Raw genomic sequence first — 16,205 nt, 5'->3', positions numbered from 1 at the left:
GCACAGCTATAAAAACCTTAAACACAGAACACTTGCATTTATGTTAAAAGTGGCTGCTGAAAATTATAAAATGGTGTAACATTATATTACTTTATATTAGGTGGCATTAACCACCATACAATGCAAAAAATTCTCTAAAGATTCACATTTGATGAGCTTGAGGTAGGTTTAGGGTAAGGGTAAGGGTTGGGGTAGTGTTAGGGGTAAGGGTAACAGTGTAACTACATATGAATTTAAATGTAAGAACAATGCAACAACACGAATGCACATAATAAGTACATTGTATCAAATGCTTAAGTGCATAGTAGTTAAAGACACCTACTATAAAGTGGGTTCTTAATTACAGTTGTTATATTATTATTATAATTATATTACATTTTATTGCTTATCAAAAAATAATCTAGACACTATCTTTGAAATATTGTTAAATTATGCTTACCACTGAAGTCTGGGGTTATCAATCTGCCCTGACTTTCCATGTTGGATATCCAAATTGAGCGACGTTACAGTAGTTAAATTATTTTTTAATTGTAAGTGGAATAATTCTATGAGTGAAAGAGTTGTCTGGAACATTGTAATAAGCCAACCTTTAAATGTATGAATTATTAAATGGTATTACATTTAAACAACTAAATATCAGAGCAAGTGGCATCTGCAGAAAATGGATACAAGACCTTTTCTCAGAACTGCCTTCACTTTTCTTATACATGATGGAAATTACTTTAATCATCTGGTCCCAAGGTCAGTTAGTTTCCTTCAAGTTCACACAGGTGTCCTAGCAGAGTAATCACAGGTATAGTTTATCATATTAACTGTAGACTGTTACACTATTTTACACTTACTTTGATGACCAGAATTAATTTTTAACATCTATTGTTTTATCATTTAAAACCTACCATTTAGCTTGAAAAGTATGCAGGTGCTATCTTTAAAATAAGTTTCATTCTGTTTGATGTTTTGTTAGCTAAAATGACTTGACAATGACATTCATAAAAAACAATTATGTGACTTGGGTGTTCAAATACTTTTTGCATCCACTGTATTGCTGTGTGGCCTCTCAAATATCATAATTTTACTCATTGTAATGTGGATAATGTGCTATTTATGAGTGAAGTTACACAAATGGAAAGAGGAAAATAAATAAGAATTTCATTGTTCATATTGTGGCTAGTTTACCTTTTTACAAGGCATGCCTTCAAAACTGAGCATGCACATAGTGCTACTCACACACAGCTCCGGGAAGGAAATCCTCTCAAACGTTTTGGTATTCCATTCATATACACTCCCCTGTATTAGAGCAACTACTCTGGCGTTTCAAGAATAAGTACCTCTGGCTCTGTTAACTGAGACCAGAGGAAGCATGCTGGTTGAGTTGTTGCCAGCTACTATGAGAAACAGCAGAGAGGGACATTTTCTTAAATACATTTTTAACAACATATAAAATAGATATTGGAAGTTGCTGTAAAATGACACTCCAGAGGTTTAGCAGCATGATTGGTCAAGGCGATGGAAAATATTAATTCATACAGGAATTAAATCATTGGCTTAAAGGAATAGGACCCAAAAAAGGATGTTTGTGTCATCATTTTACTCACCCTTATGCTATTTTCAACCCATGTTAATGTCTTTCTTTTGTGGAACACAAAAGGAGATGTTAGGCAGAATATTAGTCTCTGTTACCATTTACTTTCATCGAATGGAAAAAGATGCAATGAAAGTGAAAGGCGACTGAGGCTAGCATTCTGCTAAACATCTCCTTTTTTGTTTGGAACAACATGAGTAAATAATAACAGATTTGACGTTTTTGGGTGAACTAACCCTTTAACAGCAGTAAGCATTCAAATTAGAAACCATATCCATGAGGCACAACACAAATGAAATTACCACATTGACATCTCACAGATTTCTTAGTGTCTATGTGTCGACTTTGTGCACGCGCATGCATGTGTGCATGTTAGCAAAAAGACAATAAAATCAGCGTTATTGAAAAGGCCCTTTTGTTAAGTGACTCCACAGGTAATCAGGTTTATGGTTACCTAGCAACAATGCCTTTTATATTCCCCACCAAAACAAACCTGGCCGAGCTCTCCTGTCCTCCTTGAATTGAAATCAAAGACACCGCGGCAGTGTTGGATTTTGTTTTAATTAATTTGTTCATTTTCCAATTTCTGTCTCATTTATTTCACACAGCCTTTTGGGTTGTGCTGCTCATTTCTGGCACTATCTTTATTTGTATATATATTTTCCTTCAGGGTAAGATGGTGAAGGGCATGGGAGGGGCTATGGATCTAGTGGCCAGTGCCGGGACTAAAGTGGTTGTTACAATGGAGCACTCTGCTAAGGTATATTTAATCATTTGTTCATGAGACTGCATCATATTGGCTTTTTATTACCTTATTACTGTGGTATTTGTGTGTTCTGGCAACCTGAGACAATGTAACATACTGTAAATGATGTTCTTTCCTCTTCAGAGGATTATGAAGCAGCTTTCAAAGATGAAAAGTATATAAGCAGAATATGCTGCATTGAATATATCGTCCTATAGAGCTACATTCTAAAAAGAATAGTTCACCCAAAAATGAAAATTCTCTCATCATTTACTCACCCTCATGCCATCCCAGATGTAAATGACTTTCTTTCTTCTGCAGAAGACAAATTAAGATATTTAGAAGAATATTTCAGCTCTGTAGGTGTATAAGTGTATGTAAGTGAATGGGTGCCAAAAAGTTGAACTCCAAATTGGCCTAATATAGAACCTTTTATGGGTTCCAAACATAAGATCATAACATTTTATAGATGTAGTTTTTCTTTTTTTAATTGTCAAAATAGTTTTTGTGCCTGAAGAGTTCTTTGTTTATACATATTATGAGTATGAGTCTGTCACACCAATTTTAATCATGCTGCATTGGCTTCCAGTTAAGTATAGAATCGATTTTAAAATCGTATTATATGTTTACAAAGCACTCCCACAAATTTGGCCCCTAAATATTTGATAGATTTGCTTTATATAGAACTCTGAGATCATGCGATCTTTGTTTACTCATCGTGCCTATATCCAGACTTAAAAAACGAGGTGATCATACTTCTTGTGTCGCTGGTCTGAAACTGTGGAACAGCCTAACTCTTCATATCAGAATATCACCTTCAATTTCAGTATTCAAATCTGCTCTAAAAACACTCTTATTCTCTCTGGCCTTTAATATTCCATGAACATTGTGTACTGTTTAATTTTATCATAGTACTCGTTATTAGGGCCCAATCACTGTAATTGCGGAGGCCCTATTGTTTTCCTAAGGATTACTGTTAACATTCTTCTTTTCAAGGTTTCAGGGGCTTTTGGATCACTTAACATGCTCAAAAACTCCTGAAAATTTGCACACACATCAGAATTGTCGGCCATTAGAGCATGGCAAAAGTTCACATGGGGGGTCAAGGAAGAGCTCTCTGAAAATGTGATTTTTGGGAGGCTCTGTTGCACACGCTTTTTCACCTACAGTCACCAAACTTTGTACACATATAGAGCTCATGGACAACTTTTACCCTCATAGTTATAGGCCCTGCCCAACTGGAAGTCTGCCATTTTGCATTGTTTGAAAAACGCATGCTCTGGAATTTGAAATACTCCTCTTAGGGGATTTATGTGACAGGCACCATACGTGGGGAACATCATGCTAAATTGCGAACAGATTTTTGATGTCTCAAACGTTGTCTCCATGGCGATGCGATAAAATAAAATAAAATTGAAAGAATTGTCTCATATCTTCTGCGTGCATTGTGTGATTTAAATCAACATTGACCCGTATGTTTGCCTTGAGGGCTGATCACAGTGCTGCATCTACTGTGGGTCATGGTCATAGCGCCATCAACTGGCAGCAGGAAGTGTGGCCCTTACAACAGTCTTTGAAAAAATCTATTTACATTTACACAAATTGCTTCAAAACCATTGATGCATTATTTTACTAGAGACGCCAGGAGGAAATTGACTCACGGTGCTTGGGCCATTGATTGCTGCTTGCAGCTATATTTTTATTACTACACTTGATAAAACAGATTACATGGACATGGATAACCTGGAAAAAACAAGACATTTAATATCGTAATTTCCAACTCTGGAAAAATCATGGAAATTAATAAAATCATTAGGAATGGTGAACATTTCTATAGATTTTCTATACAAGTTATGCTCCGCTTTAAAGTATTTGTCATATGTCAGCTATAAGTTATTGTTTTTAAGTGCAATCTCTTTTAAATGATTAAAAAAAATCTTTATCCAGCAATCCCAAAAGACTGGAAATGTTATGAAAATGTATTGGTCAAAAGGCATTAGTTGTAATTCCTGCTGTTTGTTTGTTAGAGGGTTTGTTTTAAAAGTAGAAGGTAGTAATGATTCTATCAATCAGTTTTAATTAACATGTTCTTATTGATGCACATTGCATGGCACATATTCTACGCAAGAAGGGCATCATTATTTCCCATGATTGACAGAATCTCTCTCTCTTGCCTGGGTAGGCAGACTATAGAGGTGTCAGTGTTCTGAGTAGCTTTCAGCTGTGCACAATGGTGTGCATGCACAAAGTGCCCATGGTATATGCTATGCATGTTACAACCTTAAACAGTTCTATAGGCACAGCTATAATAGAATATGCAATTTGTTTGAAATACTTCAATGAAAATAATATCTCCTGCATGACTGTGCACCCATGTGCTGTACAACAGATAGATTAGGTCTGACCCAAATCAAATCTTCATGCCGGTCGTCATGCTGTCTGTTGTAATGAGGCTAGTGGCATGCAGAGAATATTTTCACCCCCTGAAAGCATCATTCAGACATAGATTCACGTTTTGCTGTGTCCATCATAAAACACCCTATTAACATAAATTACACCATTCCGTGTCAAGAGTTAAGCGTTCTCAATCAGTGAAATGTGTTTTGATTTGTTCCAGCGTCGCAAAAGGTCTTGTTGTTATGATTTTGACTGCAGAGACACCACACAGATCTCATCTGCCGGGCATTGAGAGCGTGAAAGAGATGGAGAGATATGGGCAGGGAAAGATGCATGCTGTTTACATGCTGCCCTTGCTTTATTCATGCTGGCAGTGGCAGCCCTGGGGTGAAGGGGACTGACTGAGTATGAGCTAACAGGGCCAGCTGCCTGCTCCTGGTTGGATGAACTCTCTGAACTTGTGTAAAATTAACCACCGATCAGCTATATAATTATTACCCCCAGATCAACCCCGACACAGCAGCACACGATGCCAGCAGGGCCACTCTGTCCATTATGGTTGCCAGTGAATGTACTGATGCTGGCTTTGAAGGTTTTCTATACTCATGGGCTGAGAGATTGACTGTGCTTTGCTCACCTATTTTTGAAGTTTGAAACATAAAGGGTTGTTCACGCCAAAACATCCTTGTGTCTAAAAAGCTAGATGAAGTGCAACGAATGGAACAGAACACAGTATCTTGGGAAGCAGTGTTTTTTAAATGTTTAAGTAATTTTTAACTTGACACAGTGTCTGAAAAATACATGTTCCTGCATGAGATGCTGGAAAAAAACCAACAAGATTCGCCACAATGGCCCAAGACGTCTGTCTAGTGCATTTTACTAAGAAAAAATTGCAAAGCAGCACAGAAGAATGGAAAAACACATTCGGTGTTAATGGGCATTAAGAATATAAGGGCATACATGTTTATTTTTTAATGGCTTGAACGCATTTACTCTATTTAACATTATAACTCTTTTCATTCTGTACACATGTTCGATGAAGTTCATAAAATGTGTTACTGTTTAATTATTGCAAATTTGCATTTCCTTAGTGTTTTTATACAGTTTGAGAAATAGAGAATCTGTTTTTTGTTCGAGAGAGACCAGTAAAGCGCATGCTTACATAAATGTACTAAATTTTCTAAACCTAATAATTACACATAGTCCTACTATTTTGCTTTCTTGGAACTGAAAGTTTATGAAAATATTAGGTTTGTGTTCCAATGAAACCTCTGCAATGTTATTATTATTATTTGATTCATTTTTTTTTTTACATTGCCTGGTCTTTATGTTGTTTGATGTGTTTCTTAGGGTGGCAAACACAAGATTCTGGACAAGTGCAACCTGCCTCTGACTGGAAAGCAGTGTGTGGACCGTATAATCACAGAAAAGGTGGGTTTTGATTGGGAAGAATCATTGATTTTACCATTTTTAAATGATTAAACTGCAGTGTGCTTTAATCACAAGCCCACGCCGTGTCTAAGCAGTCTCTTTTGGTAAAGAATGTATGTCATCTATTCAGCAGCTTATCACTTCATCAATATTCTGAATCAGCCGTGCAATGGATGCAAAAGCGGCTTTGAAAGGGATTTGCTATTTTCTTTTAACACATGTGCAAAGCTATAAAGGAACTGATAAACTGTTATGGTACTGCACATCGGCAGTGGAAAATGGAAATCCAATTATTGGTCTAACCATAATCAAATCTACTGATCGGAGGGTTACATATCAACTGTTTTTTTTTTTTTTTTAAATGCGGAGCGCCTTAATGTGAATGTTGCTTAATAATATTATCAACCATTCCACATGACCTGGGTTTACAGAGGATGGAATCCCAGCTGCAACACTGTGTCTACACCAGACGCGAGTGTTTCTACTCGTCAAAACGAAGTACACAATTTCACTAAGGTTTATGCTACAGCACTGAATCCATTGATTTTAATGGGGACTGTGTGTCACAACAGTGTAGAGGGAAAACGCTAAGATTTGCGAAAGTTATACATCATGCAACTAAAAGTTGAGAAAATTTACAATTTTAAAAATCCAAAATTCGCTGCATTTGAGTTACTGATTTCAAGACCGTGGCTCCCATTAATTAAGCTTTTTACCCTGCATATTGCATTGCAATGCATTGCAATGTGCCTCAGTTGGCGTATTTCACATTTATATTTTTGAAGCCTGTTGCTACTCCTGCCACTTTATATTCCATTTCCGTTTACAATAAAATTATTTATTTATCTCTGGCCTACTAATTGAAATACTAGCTGTTTCTTACCGTATGTATATGCATTGGAAACGTGCATTTCACATGCATAAATTTAAGTTGCCAAGAGTGTTTTCTATACCTGTGGAATGAGTGTTCGACAGTGCTCTGTTTAATTGTTTTCGATATGTTTGAAACATAAGAAGCCATTCACACCATATGCATCCTTTCATCTAAAAACGTTAGATCAGAACCTGGGTATCTCGAGATGCATTTTATAAGTTAAACATGGTGCTCCTGCAAAAAACAGCGAGACGTGGCACAACTGTCAAAGATTCACAGTTGACGGATTACCTATTTCTATTTCAATGTAGCCTGTGGCTACTCCTCCCACTTTGTTTTCCCCTTCCTTCTAAAAATGTTTTTTTTTTAAATTTATTTTCTTTTACAAATATCATGAATTGCTCTTAATCTGTCACCTACTAATTTAAATAAACTTTGGTATCTAACCAAATTTATATGCATTTGAAACATGTTAAATGTATTTGCTGTTCTTAAATTACCATTACAAAGTACATTTTATACCAACGGATTTAAACTTAAAATGAAAGGTACACTCAGTAATATTTGTGTTTATGTAGCATGGACCCCTAGTGGGGTAGATCACACAAAAACAGTTTTCTTTTACGGATGTCATTGTAAAAATCTTTAATATTCAGCTGGTCACATGATCTCAACATGGTGGCGCACTTGAATATGCGCCCAGCACCATTTGTAGAATAAAGCAAGCAGCTTTTTTTCCTAAAACTAAAATGCCTAGACTCTCATTTGAGTGAGTGTACATCATTTTAAAACATAATTTTTCTTTCAACTATTTCTTTGTTGAAAAGTTTAGCAATTAGTAAAAAAATACTAAGTATGTCAATCTCAACAGATTTGATTTTAATTTTACTATTCCTGAAGTCTATCCTCAAGCTTAAGGCTGATTGGTTGTAATTACGCTGACACACTGTCAACACCGGGCAAGTCCGTTGACGTGACGCAACGGGGTACATCCAGCATGTGCAGTACAAAATGGAACGGGACATCCTGTCCACGTGTCACAAGGGACACTTCGAGTTTAGACAGCATCATTGATAATAATGGGAAATATATGCTTTTGAAGCCCTGCTTGCGTCTGATGTAAACCTTGTGTAAGATGACATGCAGTTTCGACACTTGCAGTATAGGCAGCCTCAAGCTGTACATGCGGTATTAGGATTTGTTGTGCATTCATCAAAGGCACTGGGGTCTGTATGCTTGCATGAGGGCCTTCTGGCTAGATGTTTCTGGTGCACTTGACTGATGCAGGCATTCATGGGCAATCTCAGCCAGCCCCTCGTCTTGCCAGCAGAATCTCTGGACAATATAACAGCAGTCTTCCTACGTTCCTGCCCTCCTATCTCTCTTTTTTTTCATGCCCTCTCTTTTCAGCGCTGGCTTTTGTAACAGTTACACAACATGGTGTCCAATTAAAGGATTCTGTCAACATTTCGAAAGGTTAGCCCTCTCCAGTGACACTGCCACCGCCCTCTGTTCAACCTGTGTTTGTCATGCCACCCTGCTGTTTAACACAGCCCGTCTGTCATCCTAACAAGCTCAGTTTTAGCTGCATTTCTAAGAAGAACTGGTCAGCCATTTAACCTCTTTTTATGGACCCTTCACCACAAAATGTTAACAGGAAACCGGAACTGTTTGCGACAATGAATGGGACTTAATGTATGTGGTTCAGATATTAGTTAATGGACTGCTTTATTCAAAGATGCTTTCTTTCTGAGGCATCTTCATAGAAATTGATCTAATATACTGTAAGGCAATCATCCCATTAGTCTTGAATTCACATGAAACTAAGGGCCAGTATGCAGTTTTACAGTTGCACAAAAAAGTATTTGGACACTTTGACAATGTATTTACTATGCATTAATTTCATTTGCATAGATAACAAAGTATTCATTATTTGTTCAGTATTATGTAACGTTCAACCAGCTGGTCCCAAGGTCATTTTTTATGCATTTATGAAGTCAGTTCCCCTTATGTTCACTCTGATGTAACCACAGGTGGAATTTTTAACATAAACTATGCACATGTTTCACAAATTGTGCAACTAGATTGTGCCTTAATAATTATTGTCTTAAATTTGACCAATATATCTATTGTTTTATAGTTTGAAACCTAACAAATCTTTCTTGTGAAATGTTTTGCGTGAGAAGTGCTATATTTCTTTAAAAATAAAAATGCAGCTTGGTTTGATATTGTGTTATATAATGCAAAGAAATTAATAAAAAAATTAATCATGGCTTAAATGTCCAAATATGTTTTGGGGCCACTGTATCTCCAGTAATTGAGGTTTTTATAAAAATATTGCTTTCAAACTGATGTGATTGTGCCATCCATCTTTGCTATATTTTGACTGTTCTATTCCCCTACATCCTGCACTTCCCTGATTGTTGAAAAAATAAACAAGCATGTGGTACAATATCTCTGAGAGGAGCAACATTTCTTCTTTTTTTTTTTTTTTTGGGACTGTCAGAGTTTAGAGCTGGGACTCTGGTAGGTGGATTAATCCTATTGCTTGCATTATGCACTCAAGCAAATCCTTCAGCAGTTAGAGACTTGCATTACAGGTGAAGGAGAGGAATACAGGATTTAGAGACAGCTGGCTAGAGGCAAACTAACAGCATGCATGCTGTCATTGGCAGGTTGTGCTCCACAGGTCATATGTAAAACGAGACCACGGGAGCCATGTTACATCAGAATATGGTATCATGCAAACATACATGATTTGGCTCGGTATCAGCCATGCTTTAAGCTTATGCACTTCACCCTTTTGTAGGTCATTGTGGGGCAGATCATTGTAGGTGTCTGAATGTACAATGATCTGTGTTTACAAGTGGCCTGATCCTTAACGGTGGTTAGATTCTGTATATTATGCATGTATTACATTACCATAACAATATTGGTAACACTGTCACTTAAGGTTCTGTACGTTAAGTTAGTTTTTAGTTAATCCATGAGGCATTTTGAACAACAAATAATGATTTGTACAGCATTTGGTAATCTTTAATGTTATCCTTTATAAATATACTTTTGTTCATTGTTCGTTCATGTTTTAACGATCAGCCACATTGACTGTGTTACAATGTTGTGTCATAATCCATTAAATGGATAGTTCACCCAAAAATGAAAATTATCTCATTATTTACTCACCCTCATAATATCCCAGGTGTGTATGACTTTCTTTCTTCACCAGGACACATTTGAAAACAAACAGAAAAATATCTCAGCTCAGTAGGTCCTTAAAATGCTATTTTTTCTTTTGAAGCTACAGAAATCACAGACAGTCAGCATAAACGCCTTCCATACTACACCAGCTGTTAAATGAATGTTTTCTAAAGCAACACAATCGGTTTTGGTGCGAAAAAGATTAATATTAAATACTGTGTAATGTTTGGCCCTCTAGTGGTTAAAAATAAAACTGCATGCGTCTTGCAGAAGAACATTGTTTTGGTTGTGCTTTGGCTCTTCTCCTCTGTGAGGATGAATGTGGTACAAGGCACTCATGTACACATGGATACAGGACATCTTATCAGAGTGTATGGACAAATAAATAATGAAAGAAAGGCAATGTTTGATAACATTAGACATAACGATTGCTAGTCTGATAAGGTCAAACTTTGTAAAGTTTTTATAGCTGCATGATATTCTGGCCAAATTTATAGATTGTCATTGTTACCAACCAGTGCTCAACATAATTTCAAGACTCAAGTGTTCTTGGCAAGGCTAGGACTAAAGGATTTATTTATAAATTATTGCCGTCATAAAGAAATATACACACTTGTGCTAACAAATGAAATGTTCTGCACCGATTACAGTATAATCGCTACTGTTCAGCGCTACTGTAGCCAGAGATTATTTTGTCTGTGTACGAATATGATGTCAACATGCACGGGTGACTGACGTATGTGTGCAATTTCCCGTGAAATCCATGCCAACAGCTCTAAAATATAAATCATTATTATAGGTTTATCAAAGTGTATTTGGGTAAAGTGAAGACATGGCTTGGACGTTGAATTTTTGTTTTGTTATTTAAAAAAAAAAAAAAAGTTACATAGTGTAGCTTTAATTATTTTTTCAACTCTTAACGCATGCTTCCGTTCTGCAGTGGTAAGCGTGTGTGACATAATCGCAATGGCATTTGAAGCACGTGCATCACAGATGGAAGAGCAGCATTGTTTACATGTGAGGAGGAGGAACACTGTACAGCCGTGGCCAAAAGTATTGGCAGTGACATAAATTGCGTGTTTTGCAAAGTTTGCTGCTTCAGTATTTGTAGATTATTTTTTCACATGTTTCTATGGTATATTGGAAAACAATGTTAAGCGTTTCATAAGTTTTAAAGGCTTTTATTGGCAAAAACAAGCTAAGAGTCAATATTTACAGTGTTGACCCTTGTTCTTCATAACCTCTGCAATTCACTCTGGCATGCTGGATAGCAGCTTCTGGGCCAAATCCTGACTGATGGCGATCCATTTTTGCCTTATTAGTGCTCAGAGTTGATCACAATTTGTGGGCTTCTGTTTGTCAACTCGCCTTTTGAGGATTGACCACAGGTTTTTATGGGATTAAGATCCGGGGAGTTGCCTAGCCAAGGATCCAAAATTTCAATGTAATGGTCTCCGAGCCACTTCATCATCACTCTTGCCTTGTGACATGGTGCTCCATCATGCTGGAAAATGCATGGATCATCACCAAATTGCTCCTGGATCGTTGGGAGAAGTTGCTCTTGCGGGACGTTTTGATTCCATTTTTTATTCATGGCAGTGGTTTTGGGCAGAATTGTGAGAGAGCCCACTCCCTTGGATGAAAATCAACCCCACACATGGATGGTCTCCGGATGCTTCACTTTTGGCACGACACAGGGCTCGTGGTAGCATTCACCTCTGGACTCAATTTTCCAGATGTCCCAAACAGTTGGAAGGGGACTTTGCACCAGTATTCTGCTGTCCAATCCTTGTACTTCCTGCAGAATTTCAGTCTGTCCTTGATGTTTTTCTTGGAGAGAAGTGGCTTCTTTGCTACCCTTGACACCAGGCCATTGTGCAGATGCACTCACACAACCTGCTGCCAATATTGAGCAAGCTCTGCACTGGTGACACGATTCCGTAGCTGACTCCTCAGGAGAAGACTTTTGCTGGACACTCTGGGACGTCCTGAAGCCTTCTTCACTGCAGTTAAACCTCTCTCCTTGAAGTTCTTGATGATCCGGTAAATGGTTCTTTCAGGTGCAATATTCTTTGCAGCAATTTCCTTGCATGTGAGGCCATTTTGATGCAAAGCGATGATGGCTGCACGTCTTTCTTTAGAGGTAACCATTGCGAACAAGAACACAATGATTGGAAGCACTTCTTCCCTCCTTTTATAGCAAACAGTCTGCTGTTATAATCCAATCAGAATGATAGAGTGATTTCACCTGACTAGTACTCGTTCACTCTTTCCCAGGTGGTGCTGCTGCTATGATTAGTGAAATTATGTTAGCTGGTCATTTTGTGCCAGGACCAAAAAACAGTGAAATTTGGGTTTTTGTGATAAAGTAAATATTATTTTGGCCAATTAAGCTTTTTGCAATTATTTAAAATGCATCTGATCACTCTGCACAATAATCTAGAAACAATGTGAATCAACACCACAACAACTGAAGCAGAAAAATTTACAAAACAAAATTGATGTCACTGCCAATACTTTTGGCCAAGGCTGTACAGTAACTTGGTTGATTTTGATTTAGATCTGTATTTATCAGTTTCTTTACTCACAATGGTGCATTTGTGTCCTTATCCTGGATGTCTCAACTGAGTGGAGAACGTGAGATTACATCTGTATCATGGCAACACGAATACGTCACAAGAGAGCACTTGGACTCCACCCTCTCGTGAAGCGTTGGATTATAGTTAAAAAGTGCTTAAATATTTATCTTTTTTTCACACCAAATGTGATCGTATCACATTACAAGACATTAATTGAACCGCTGGAGTCATATCAATGACGTTTATGCTGACTGTCTGTGATTTTTGGAGCTTCAAAAGAGATATCTCCATTCACTTGCATTTTAAGGACCTACTAAGCTTAGATATTTTTCTTCAAATGTGTTCTGGTGAAGAAAGAAAGTCATACACATCTGGGATATCATGAGGGTGAATAAATAATGAGAGAATATTAATTGTTGGGTGAACTGTCCCTGTAAGTAATGTTACAATGTATAACTTTTGATGAGAAATTTTAAGTTATAATTTACAATAAGGTCCTATATAGTTAACTTTATTAGTTAACATGAACTAACAATGAACAATATTTTTACAGCATTTATTCATTTCAGTTTATGTTAATTAAAAAAAAAAACAAGTTTCATTGTTTGTTCATGCTTGTTCATAAGGAACTAACTAAAGTTAATGTATTCATCTTTTAACAAAAATTAATAGGTTCTGTAAAAGTATTCATTGTTAGTTCATGTTAACTAATATAGACCCAATTATAACTTAACCATATTAGGCAACATAAACTAACAATGATTTATACGTTTACAATGCTTATTAATCTTGTTAAATGGTAATTTCTACTTTTACTAAAACACTAACTTTTTTTCATTAAATGTTGTATACATTAACTTAAGTTAATGATAAATAAAATGGCAATTGTATTTTTATAAATTAACTTTAACTGAGATTAATAAATGCTGTAAAAATCATTTAAATTGCTCATTGTTAGTTCATGATGGCTAATGCATTTAGGGTCATACTTTATTTTAGTGTTCATGCTGTTGTGTATTTACAGAGGTAATTACTAAGTAATTCTAATCAACTAAGTTATTAGTTATTTATAAGCTATGTTATTATATAGAAGAGCTGCTTGTACTTACATATTGTTAATGTCATTACTAGAATAATTAATAAGAGTAACATGTAAGGTGTAACACGCTTTAAAATAAAATGTTACTCTATTTAGTAAACAATTGCAAACTTATTGTAAAGTGTTACAAAAATGTATTTGAATATGTAGAAATTAACTTTAACCAAGTTTAATAAATGCTGTAAAATTATGAATTTGTGTTCAGTGCGAGTTTGTGTTTTCCATTGAAATAACTAGTGTTAACCTATACAAACTTATTGTGAAGTGTTACCAAAATAATAGCATTATATGTTATTATTATATCAAAAACATGTGCTGCTGACCTCAATAGTGAGTGTCCTTATTATTGTTGAGGTGATATTTTTATCCCTGTAAGCTGAATTAAATTGAGAACGCAATAAAAACAGAATGCAAAAACTGCCCCAGTTTGCATGTGAATTGTTCAACTATCATTTAATCAAGCTAATGTTTTTGTACATTATCAAAATTAGAGCAATCGCATTTACACCTAGCATCATAATGAAATAGGTCAGAGGTCCATTTCGGTTCAGATCCGCAGTGCATGTATTGTCTAATTTTAAGACCATAGCATTATAGTTTGTACACTCCCTAAACACTGGGGGTTATTTGGCTTAGTTGATTTTTCTTGTGGTTTTTAGTAAAATTAAAACACAATGCTCATTTGGATCATTTAGTGGACTTTAGCTTAAGTAGTACTCATGGATCCCCAAATGTACTAATATTTTAATTTAAATTGTTTAATGTGTATTTTAGGAACATTGGGCCTCATTCAAGAAACATGAGTTGAGCTTCTTTCTATGTAAAACATACATTATTACAATCATAAATGGATAGTTCTCCTTATAAGTTCCGTGGAAGAAAGAAAGTCATACATGTTTGGAACAACATGAGGTTGAGTATCTGTAAATGACAGCATTTTCATTTTCAACTCTCACTTTAAGTAAGCATTGTCAAAAACAATTCACACAGAAACTCATTCTACTCATGTGTCATAAGGCCCAGTGCCTTTATTTTCAGGTCAAAACAGGCAGAGAATGTCATTCTGCATTTTTCTACCCCATCTGACCACATACTCAGAGTCAGAGGAGTTTAATTTGTGCATGGATGCACATTTGATGGCACTTCTGTCATGGTTGCATTGTTCTTCATTCTTTTCCAGGCAGTATTCGATGTGGACAAGGACAAAGGTCTAACCCTTATTGAGATTTGGGAGGGTCTTACACCAGATGACATTAAGAAATGCACAGGGACAGACTTTGAGGTGAATGACTATTGATGAATTACAGGAACAGTTATATATATTGAGCCCTGTGTACAAAATGTAGATTACATTGCATAAGATGACATTTAGCAACACAAAAATCCCTTTAATTCTCACTTGAATGAAAACTAAGAATATTAGACAGAATACTAAGTCATAAATCTGCCTCTGTAATATTTTTGCCTGATATTATTTTTCTGTTATCTCAAACAGGTCTCTTCTAACTTGAAACCAATGCATCAGATTTAATGCATAGTCAAAATGGCTTAAGATTTTTGGGACTATGCCAAGGTTGGTGGAGGCCAAATCACTCGGAGACATCAACTGAAGATTTGTGTGGAAGTTTGACTAAAGTGTGCTCAAAACAACAAATATTCAATGAGATCCTCAAGCCACAACAGTGTATTCATCTGTTAAAATAACTTCAATGAATGTATCTAAATGGGTAATAAAAGCCTTCAGGTTTATTTTATTTTTAGCAATTGATTTGAATGCAGCGGTATTGTAGAATATTGACAAAGGGTATTGAATATAGAATATTGTCAGTAACAAGTATTGCTTTTAAACAGAATAATTTTAATGCTAAAATGTTTGGTCACAGTTATGATGCCTTAAATATTCCACTCACTGTGTACATAACATTTGTACAAAACAATAAACATCTATTTGTCACAACTCAAAACACCTTGTTTGTTTGGGCTATTTCCATCCATCCATCCATCAATGAACTTCAGTATATGATTATCTACATGCCAAACAAGTAATGTTCAGGGAACACAAAAACACTTCACCTGTCTCAATTTGTTTTGTAAATGCATGCATGCCATGTCACAATTTAATTTGGTATTTTCATTGTTTTATATTCCTATTTGACAATATTTATGAAGGCTGTCTTTAATTTGAGCTTGTTATTGTGTGTGTGTGTGTGTGTGTGTGTGTGTGTGTGTGTGTGTGTGTGTTACACTTGTTGCACTCCAGTTTATTCTACCTTAAACTGCATCTTGGCAGTTCAGCACCA

At 36.1% G+C, this 16,205-nt stretch overlaps 1 protein-coding gene across 2 annotated transcripts in view; it reads left to right on the top strand.

Annotated features, from left to right (window-relative positions):
* Positions 1 to 15,863, top strand: part of LOC127630769 (succinyl-CoA:3-ketoacid coenzyme A transferase 1, mitochondrial-like) — a 63,313-nt gene extending 47,450 nt beyond the window's left edge. Inside the window, exons 14-17 of one of the 2 annotated variants that reach the window (XM_052108534.1) lie at positions 2,253 to 2,342; positions 6,075 to 6,155; positions 15,086 to 15,187; positions 15,401 to 15,863. In XM_052108534.1, coding sequence (XP_051964494.1) covers positions 2,253 to 2,342; positions 6,075 to 6,155; positions 15,086 to 15,187; positions 15,401 to 15,436 — 309 coding nt within the window. In that variant the 3' untranslated portion in view covers positions 15,437 to 15,863. The remainder of the gene's footprint in view (positions 1 to 2,252; positions 2,343 to 6,074; positions 6,156 to 15,085; positions 15,188 to 15,400) is intronic. The other variant, XM_052108535.1, reaches the window with a different exon arrangement.
* The last annotated feature ends 342 nt before the right edge of the window (positions 15,864 to 16,205 follow it).

This window comes from Xyrauchen texanus, chromosome 37, assembly GCF_025860055.1.
Source record: "Xyrauchen texanus isolate HMW12.3.18 chromosome 37, RBS_HiC_50CHRs, whole genome shotgun sequence".
Taxonomy (NCBI): Eukaryota; Metazoa; Chordata; class Actinopteri; order Cypriniformes; family Catostomidae; genus Xyrauchen; species Xyrauchen texanus.
The sequence above is the reverse complement of the archived record's forward strand: the minus strand, read 5'-3'. Positions and strand labels throughout refer to the sequence as shown.